Source organism: Ostrea edulis, chromosome 9, assembly GCF_947568905.1.
Source record: "Ostrea edulis chromosome 9, xbOstEdul1.1, whole genome shotgun sequence".
Taxonomy (NCBI): Eukaryota; Metazoa; Mollusca; class Bivalvia; order Ostreida; family Ostreidae; genus Ostrea; species Ostrea edulis.
The window spans coordinates 58885772-58896107 of NC_079172.1; the positions used below are offsets into that span (position 1 = coordinate 58885772).

General features: G+C 35.4%; 1 protein-coding gene across 1 annotated transcript in view; it reads right to left on the bottom strand.

Moving 5' to 3' along the window:
• LOC125659634 (ectonucleoside triphosphate diphosphohydrolase 7-like) overlaps window positions 1-10336 on the bottom strand; it is a 29896-nt gene that overhangs the window by 19317 nt on the left and 243 nt on the right. Inside the window, exons 2-3 of the mRNA XM_056149706.1 lie at window positions 3980-4359; window positions 2643-2793 (exon numbers count right to left, since the gene is read on the bottom strand). Coding sequence (XP_056005681.1) covers window positions 2643-2793; window positions 3980-4359 — 531 coding nt within the window. The remainder of the gene's footprint in view (window positions 1-2642; window positions 2794-3979; window positions 4360-10336) is intronic.

Genomic DNA, 10336 nt, shown 5'->3' on the forward strand with positions numbered 1-10336 from the left:
TCACAAAGTAGGTACTGTTCACCTTGATCTGGTGATCTATGATCAATTATCGGTGGAGATTAAATTAGTCCGCTTGTACCTAAAGATAATTATGAATTACAAGAAATATTCTCGCTGAAATCATCTAATTTTAAACTGAAAATCTATAACAGGATACATAAAGAAAACACAGAGGCCTATTATTGGAATTCCTCTTACCTATAAAAACTCTGTTTACATTCATCGCTTATGTCATTAACAATTTTGTTTTGACATTTTTGAAAAGTACAGTAGTAAATATGAAATTGTAATTTGAATATTTCTTTGGAATTTTAAGTCTATGGAAACCAAGAAAATTAATCTATCTTTAAATGATTATCATTAACAGTCATGGGTTTGTTCTTTATTAACTACCGCTTATATCCATACGAAAGTATGGTGAAACAATATGGTGTTTGATACGGTATTCATTCAATAATTTCCAAACTGTGTTTTACATTTTGTACAGAATTTGGAAGGGTCTCTTGGATTAGCTAAGTGTCAATTAACACCCTTGACAGCACAGTTAAACAATAGAAATTAAAGAGGTCACTAGTGTTTTTCACACCTCCAAAGGATAATTGCACACCTGGCTGGTTGGTCAGTCAATTTGCACACCTGGACGATCTTAATTAACCTTTGGCCAAGATTTTCTTGTCTTCAAAAAGTGGCCGGTATATTAAGGGTAAATTACACATGTTTGTTAACAAATGTACTTTAAAAAGTGGTCGATGTCCGGTTTTCAGGGGTGGCCGGTTTTGTAAGACTTTCTTTGTAAGGAAATGTTAAGATTTCTGCCGGGACTTTGAAAATCGGCCGATATTCAGGGAGAACCGGTATTCTGAGGGGCCGGTTTGGAGAAGTTTCACTGTAACGAATTATGTTTATAGCGAATCAAAGTTCGTTTTGCTATAAGTATGTTTTACTGTACATCAAACCCAGCCACGCTAATGTTCCAGCCACGCTAATGTTCCACACTAATGTTCCAGCCACGCTAATGTTCCAGCCACGCTAATGTTCCAGCCACACTAATGTTCCAGCCACACAAATGTTCCAGCCACACTAATGTTCCAGCCACACTAATGTTCCATCCACACTAATGTTCCAGCTACACTAATGTTCCAGCCTTTCCAAAGCAAGTACTTTCAAAAGAGAGGGGAAAGAGTACTTCGATAAAATACTCCGTGAGACAGCAAAGGACCAGTGGCTGTATAAGATGTCTCCATGCACCAAACACAATACCTAGACTCACTCTCTCTCTCTCTGTCTCTCTGTATGTGCAATCAACTGTGTTACAGTGTCGTGTCTACTGTGAACTGTGCATATGAACTGCTGTTAAAAACACTTGTAATGACATGAGGCATGTTTGATATACTTGTAAATTCATAAATGCAACAGGTTAACAGTTTTTTCATCAAGTGGACAAAATCTGCCAAAACACTGGACCATAAAGCTTTAAATATTTTTGATACACAATATTGGGTAACATTTGTGCGGTTACATGATCTGTAAATGATTTATATATGTGGTGATCACTGTGATAATTTTATGCCTATTATTGTGTAACATTTGCTTTATGTTTATTTTCTGTGTTACTTGTAAATAGGATCCACATTAATTTGGAACTGGGTCATTTCTCCTTATAACCTGGAAGGAGTGGGGGGAGGAGGAAAATGGGGTTGTTTTTTTTTGGGGGGGGGGGGGGGGTAATTGAGTACAAATTCTACCTGTAGCTACCTCTATCTGGGGAAAACAAGCAGAAGCAAGATTTAGTGCCCACAGTGTGTTCATGTAAGTTATTCATAGTCAATAGTGCCCACAGTGTGCTCATGTAAGTTATTCATAGTCAATAGTGCCCACAGTGTGTTCATGTAAGTTATTCATAGTCAATAGACTTCACAGTGTGTTCGTGTGTAAGTTATTTATAGTCAATAGACTTCACAGTGTGTTCGTGTGTAAGTTATTTATAGTCAACAGACTTCACAGTGTGTTCGTGTGTAAGTTATTTATAGTCAATAGACTTCACAGTGTGTTCGTGTAAGTTATTTATAGTCAATAGACTTCACAGTGTGTTCGTGTGTAAGTTATTTATAGTCAATAGACTTCACAGTGTGTTCGTGTGTAAGTTATTTATAGTCAATAGACTTCACAGTGTGTTCGTGTGTAAGTTATTTATAGTCAATAGACTTCACAGTGTGTTCGTGTGTAAGTTATTTATAGTCAATAAACTTCACAGTGTGTTCGTGTGTAAGTTATTTATAGTCAATAGACTTCACAGTGTGTTCGTGTAAGTTATTTATAGTAACAGACTTCTTTTAAGTGATCCATGGTTTTTTGGTCCACAGGATCACTTTCTTTGTATGCATGAGCTAGGAAACCCCATGCATTCATTGACCTCATTAAAAGTTGAAAATCGTTACAATCATCTACTTGTCACGACCACACAACATGACTATAAAGTTTGATGACCACTGACCATCACACCAAGGTTCTCTGGTAATCCGTCACAACTAACCAACATACATACAACAACATGTCCCTCTTCCTCTTTGAAAGGGGCTAGTATAACGACTTAATTTTCTGAAATCATGCGCATGCCTGCAGTTGCCAGTATAATAACTTACTTTTCTGAAATCATGCGCATGCCTGCTGTTGCCAGTATAAGCAACAAAGTCTCCTTTTGTTGCTCCTTAGGAATGTATCCAGATACATGCTGCAACAATGGCTTAATGTAATCACTAGCTGCCTCCGGGTTATCTTTAAACGTATCCAAACCTACAGAAATAAAAAAAACATCATTATTGTTGCAGAACTTGAAGATTCAATAGAAAATCATCTACACGTCTACCCGAGGTATCAAGCCTACAGAATTAAAAAAAAAACATAATCAGTTTTGCCGAACTTTGAGATTCAATAGAAAATCATCTACATTAGCCACAGGTTTCTGATGTAGGCTACTCTGCTCAGAAACCCTTACCATATCCTGCTATCAAAAGTTGCCTATCAGGTGAATATACCATCAGGCATTTCGTTTCTCCAATATCAAACCCAAAATAATGACAAAGGTGGCCAACCAAGAATTGTTTTGTGTGCTCTAGTCACCGGTTCTGATGTATTAAATTATATAACCAAGAATTGTTTTGTGTGCTCGTCACCGGTTCTGATGTATTAAATTATATAACCAAGAATTGTTTTGTGTGCTCGTCACCGGTTCTGATGTATTAAATTATATAACCAAGAATTGTTTTGTGTGCTCGTCACCGGTTCTGATGTATCAAATTAAAACAATCGTGTGAAGATTTCATTATAGGGCGCAACTTCAGACAAATTTTTTTTTCATTACCGAAAATAAAGATCTATGGTATAAATTTCTTTGTTCAGGCCTGAACTTGCAGGGTTTTTTTTTAGACTGGCAAAGTATTGTGATATTTATGAAGTCAATTAATTCCTATTCTATGTAATTTTGATCAAATTAAAAATGATAATTAAATGAGTTGAAATTCTTGCACAAAATTGTGAGAAAAAAGTTACTTTTGATTTTGGAGGGAAAGAGCCCTAATCATATAGGTATAGTTCTTTCAGGAGTTATGCAAGATATCAACAAACATACCATATGACGGGTATTTTCTGTGGCTGGAAATTTTTGCAACTTGATTTGTAAATCAGGTAGCAAATCATATTCTGCGTTTCCAATTTCTGCAGTTGCTTTACACTTATATGCATGCATAAATATTTTGCGATTGTAATTATAGCAGATTCTTCCTATCTGTAAAATTCTGCAAAAAATGGACAACCGCAGAAAATCCCCGTTATACAGTATGTAATATTGTGAAAATTTGTAAATAACCTTAAAATTCAATGACTGAATGAAATGAATTTGTAACTGATAATATTAATAATAAAAATCTATTCAAAACACAGGAAAATAGGATGGTAAGAATCTTTGATTATACATGTGTACCTGGTTTTATTTTTTTAACCACTGGTTTTCCCTCCTTGTCCACGAATTGCTGAATGTTGAGAAGATCCTTGGAATTTCCGGAATGGGGCGGCCAGAAGTAGAGAAAGACACGACTTCCACTACTACCGCAGTCAATAACGATACCATAGTGGACCGCGGGACCTAAGTCATTACTCCTCACCAGGTCGTGCTGGTGTTGTGTTTTGGTGACTGGTGGTGGACTCAGAAGTACCGTTTCCAGAATTATGAAGATGATCACAAGAACGATAAACGTTAAAACAGCAACAACAGCAATTTGTCTTGAAGACCACTTCTGCAAAGTTGTCTCCCATCTAATATTTCTGATGTTATAAAGGAGTTGTGGAACATTAAAATGAATTCTGAAAAAAAAAAATCATACAAGTATACTACAGATCTCTAGCTAACATTGTCATTAGCAAGCCAAGCCTCTACAGATCTCTTGTTAACATTGTCATTAGCAAGACAAGCCTCTACAGATCTCTTGTTAACATTGTCATTAGCAAGCTAAGCCTCTACAGATCTCTTGTTAACATTGTCATTAGCAAGCTAAGCCTCTACAGATCTCTAGCTAACATTGTCATTAGCAAGACAAGCCTCTACAGATCTCTTGTTAACATTGTCATTAGCAAGCTAAGCCTCTACAGATCTCTAGTTAACATTGTCATTAGCAAGCCAAGCCTCTACATATCTCTAGTTAACATTGTCATTAGCAAGCCAAGCCTCTACAGATCTCTAGTTAACATTGTCATTAGCAAGCCAAGCCTCTACAGATCTCTTGTTAACATTGTCATTAGTAAGCTAAGCCTCTACAGATCTCTAGTTAACATTGTCATTAGCAAGCCAAGCCTCTACAGATCTCTAGTTAACATTGTCATTAGCAAGCCAAGCCTCTACAGATCTCTAGCTAACATTGTCATTAGCAAGCTAAGCCTCTACAGATCTCTAGCTAACATTGTCATTAGCAAGCTAAGCCTCTACAGATCTCTAGTTAACATTGTCATTCATTTCTGCATCCTTGGTTACCCATCGTATTTTTACTTGTGACTGAATATTCAGAATGTAATTTTTGTAGGTTTAATTTTCATTGTTTTCATGATATGGACTCACTTAAAGCTTTATCAACAACAAGAAAAACCGGAAATACTTCAAACTCTCCAAATGAAAAGAGAAACTGGATTGATTGATTGTATATTGTTTAACGTCCCTCTCGAGAATAAAATTACTTCAAATTCTTTAAACAACAAGACTAAATGGATTTACTTCAAACTCTCCAAACCAGTGAAACTGGATGTACTTCATCCCAATCTCTGAGAAACTTGACTGTGATATCACAACTCTTTAATCATGAAATGAAGTCTCAACTAACTAGCATATCTATTTTTCTCAACTCATAAAAAATGGACTAAAGCTTAACATAACTATTTCATATGCATGTGTGTGTTTTTTCTTCACTTCTCTGAAATACAGTGATTTCCACTGTAAAATAGTCAGACACAAAAATTAAGATTATATTTGCCAAAAACTAATTCCTTTCTTAATGAATATTATTTCACAAAGTTGGTGATTTTTGCATTGCTGTAAAAATGTCTACATTTTAGTCAGTCATAACTAAATTCATGTAATTTGCAACATTTTATAATATTATACATGTACCACAGCTGGCAATGTGGCAATGAACAACTTATTGATTGCTGCCAATCTGTTACATTTGAGTGGTGCAATGAATTAAAACTGCTCAATTACAACAGTTTGTAATTTTGGGGATAATTATGATATTGAGCACACAAAAATTGCTTGAAAATCATATGTATTTTCTATGCTAAGATCTGATAGACACACTTTCAATGAAAATTCAATTCATTCTATAATTGTAGTGTATAGTACACTAAAAGTCTAAAAACCTTCAATAAAATGTCACTCATACAGAACTTTGTGGAACATTTTTCACCTACAAATCTAATCAATGATTATAGTCATGATCTGCCAATGTAGGGTTAATTCTGTAGTATGTAGGAGAGAGGAGAAAATTTGTGGCTGGACTGGGAATTGAACCCGGGACTCCTGCATTACTAGTCAGGTGCTCTAACCACTGAGCTACCCTGACGCCGATATCCATGGTCCATATCGCAGGGTTCGAAATTAACTCATGTCTGTAAGTCCGAGACTAGTGAACTCTCTATAGTACTAGTCCGTACGGACTAGTGAAAATCCAGAAATCAATCTTGAATTGGTAAAGATTTTTAGCAAGATTTGTCTGAGTCTCTTAGATGTTTGAACTTATGGTTGATTACCTGCATGGTCAAGTGTTTGCATGACTATGACAGCCTGATCTTCCTAACACATGGAGTGTGTTCGAGACCGCCGTTCTTCGAACGTGCACAAATTGTCAAATTCCTGCCGATTCCGAACGCCGAGTACACATCACGAGAACGTGTTCTAGGTGCAAGAATTGCAAGTAGTGTGGTCTGAGAACATGCACGTTTGTGCGCACATTTTCTCGACATTCATGACTCTAACACAGTAGTTCATAACACTATAGCTCATGACTTGGTCAATCGAGTGAATTGTTTTTACTTTATTGATAAAATTTCGAACTCTTTTTACTTTAAGATCTGAGCACCAAAACAACAGGAACATCGATCTCGAACGCACTTATGGACATTTATAAAAGGATTAACTCGGAGATTAATATTGTATGCTTCTGAAGATCTTGAATGCGAAATAAAATATGGTGGTCTCTTTTTCTTCTATAGGTGTCAGAAATTGAATTGTTTGCAACTGTGATGTGTTTGATTTGATTAAATACTATTGAATAAAATGAAGATCATTTTATTATATACTGGACGGACTAGTGAAATGCTTTGCTGACTAGTGAACATCAACAGTTACTATTCCGTACGGACTAGTGCTTGAAAAAGTTAATTTCGAACCCTGATATCGCCCTAACTACTACATTCCTCCCTCCTTAAATTTTCGCCCCCGAGACACACACAACCCCAATTCTTTTAGCCCATGGCAGGAGTTTCACCTGTGAATCCAGGGGTGGTCACGGCACCAAAATGTAGTACTAGAAAGAGGGGAAAATTTGTGACTGGACCGGGAATCCAACCCGGGACCCCTGCATTACTAATTAGGTGCTCTAACTCCTGAGCTACCCAGGCAGATATCCACAGACCGTATAGCCCTGACTACCACAATTCTATTATATTGATATTTCCTTCCAAAATATACATATATCTGTCAAAAAAACTAAAATAAAATAATTCAAAGTCAAATACATGTAGAGCAATGTTTTGGTTGGTACTTCACCAGTGTACTGTTGTAGGTTTCTAATACTGTAAAGTAAACTGTTTTCGTGATGTTAAAGAAGTAGGTTTACAAAAGTCTAACTGACCATAATTCTGACTGCAACTCACTCAAATGTAACAGGTTGAAAACAATCAATAATTTGTCAATTAACACATTGCCAGTAATAATGATATGTTATCAAATGAGTATAGATTAAGGTATCATTATATCAAAAATCTGTTGCATGGTCTTTTGTGTTTTACCTAAACACTTAGGCGGGTTTAGTACACAGGTGACAGACTTAATGGTATTTATATATATATGGATACATCTTACAATGGTTTACAAGATACTAACTAAGATATCATTTCACAAAAAACGAAATGAGACCCAGGGGCCTTAATGGTCACATCAGAATGACACAATCGAGAGCATAGCTTAGAAGATGCAACAGCATGTCAATAGCGCATGAAAGTGGAAGGGGGAAGGGACTTCAATGGAGGGGGGAAGAGAGAAGATCTAGATCTTGGCCAAATAACCAATTGGTCCATGGCTATAAGACATTGTCTAATTATAAGCAGCCTTTGTGTCCACTAATATCTGTCCACTACAAAGTTAATGTCTAAAGAATTGTTATGTTTTTAACTGGAGACATTGACTTTGTCTGCTGTTCAGGGTCACGAAATCTGGTCCTAAGCAATATTGGCAAGTACATTGTACCTTCTAATGTCTCTCCATTAGAAAGTTAATAGTTTGGATAATATTCTGATTTCTTATTATGACATTTGACTGGATGTTCTAAGATTTAGATTTTTTTAAATAATTGATTTTAGCTTCTATTAAACGTGTTTACCTATTTTCAGAAATTGTCAACAAGATTTTGATGTTTGTCAGCGAAGTTTTTATTTTCTTGAGAAAAAAATAGAGTGCACTGCCATGGCACATATGATACGTCCATCAGAAAAATGAATGTAATGTTCATTGACACAACAGATTAAATGACAAATAACAACCAGTTCTATCACTAATACAGTGTGGTAGTATCGGTCTATATTATCTCCATTTCATTATTTTTTACTTACTTGTCTATGTAAATTCCTATCTTCGTATTCGAGTTGTTTATTTCATGAAATAGGAAGAGAGTTATCTTTTATTTTCAAACGTATTTTATTACAAAACTTCTCATTGGTTACTTCTAGATTTATTATCAAATCACATTACAGGTAACTTTTACTTTCATTCTTTTGTTAAGAATAGTATTTAAACCCGAGCACAACCGTGCTCAACCGTGCTCGGGGCTTCTTCTGAGCCAAACCTTGCAACAAGGTAAATATCAGGAGTTACCGCACCCTGTATTTTTTATTATTGTTTCTTTATTTTTCCTATTTAGTTATATTTTTCTCTCAAGCCACATTCATTCCCCGGGATTATTAGTTTGGTATTTATCATACAATTGTTGAACTTCATTAAAGGTTTAAAACTTTATTTATTTATTATTTTATTACTAGCCTCATTCTAGGCGGACTCAAACTTACCTGGAGAAATCTAAAGGGTTGAATACCTTATATAACACGTATCATCATTAAAAAAAACCACAACGCGAAGTAAAAAGAACATATCAATAGTAGTGGCAGAATGTCCAACTACTACAACAGTATCAAACAGCAAAGGAAGGTTTCCTACATTAAAGTATGCATTAAGTAATCAATAAGAGGACCTCAGGCCACATTGTTCTGAGATACTGCATTTTCTCATGAATATAACCCTCCCTACCATTATGACCCCTTTAATTTGTGACCCCATGCATCTTCAACTCATTACAAGTATCATCACATGGTCTGACACAATTTTAAATCTACACTCACTGAGGATACTTGCATATTAGGTTGAAAAATTGTACCATATTTCTTGAGAAGATTCCTATGCAAAACTTAAAACCTCTATTGTGGCCCGGCAACACAGTCTAACAAGTCGAACCCTTGTGATTCTAAAATCACTGTTACTGAAATAATGACATTGTCAAAAGAAAACGATATAGCAAGCTAATACAGCTATTGGCTATCATGCTTTCACTGATGTCTGAGACCTGACACATTTTTCAGATATAAGCTCTATAAATGCCATTCTTTCAAGGGATATGCTCTCTGTAGAGCATTTCTTATGCAATACATATCCTAGTTAGTTAGAATAATCTAACTGTGTCTCGGGACAGGCCCTCACCACAGTTAGAATACCTCCCATATACCCGTAATGTAGCAGAAAATTGCGGAATCGCTCCAAAACGATTTTAAACTTATCAAAGAATAAACGCGTACATTTAAAGTTAAATTTATATACAACTAACCTCATTGGTAATTTGTAAGTCCTTAACACTGTAAAAAATCGTATAATAATATTGTAAACTCAACACTTTGAAATGTCACTTTTCTCGATTCGAACTGACTGCCATTTTACCGGAAACTGTCATCGGAACACCCTGCTGCATGCTGTTTTCCAAAAACGAACGCTTACCTAATTTGCAAATAAGAACGGCCCAAGTGGGTCGTTAAGATAACTTTCCAAATGCATATGAGTGATGTGTTACATAATTTTACCGAAACATGCACTGTGTGCAATTTTCATTTTGCTACATTGCAGGTATATAGGACGCATTCTATCGTTAAATCGGGTCCATAGGACATTATCATTTTAACGATAGAACATTCTATCTAATACCTAGTGTGTTCATTTTACACAATATCACTGAATCAAAAATCTTAAAGTTCACACCAGAAGTATTGAGCAACAAAATAAAAAACTAGTTAACACAAGTGTTTGGAACTTGTTCAAGTTTACTTTGAACATATTCTTTTTCTTCTTTTTAATCATCATAAAATGTATAGGTACCCAGGATGTGCAAGTAACTGTATCATTTGATTTCTTTAGATTTTTTTTACGTGTAAATTCTCTGTTGATATTTTAATTTCATTATTGTAATGTTTATATCATGTGGCGGACAGCTAGATTTGTTCATATAATGAACGGATGAATAAATATTTAAAACTACAA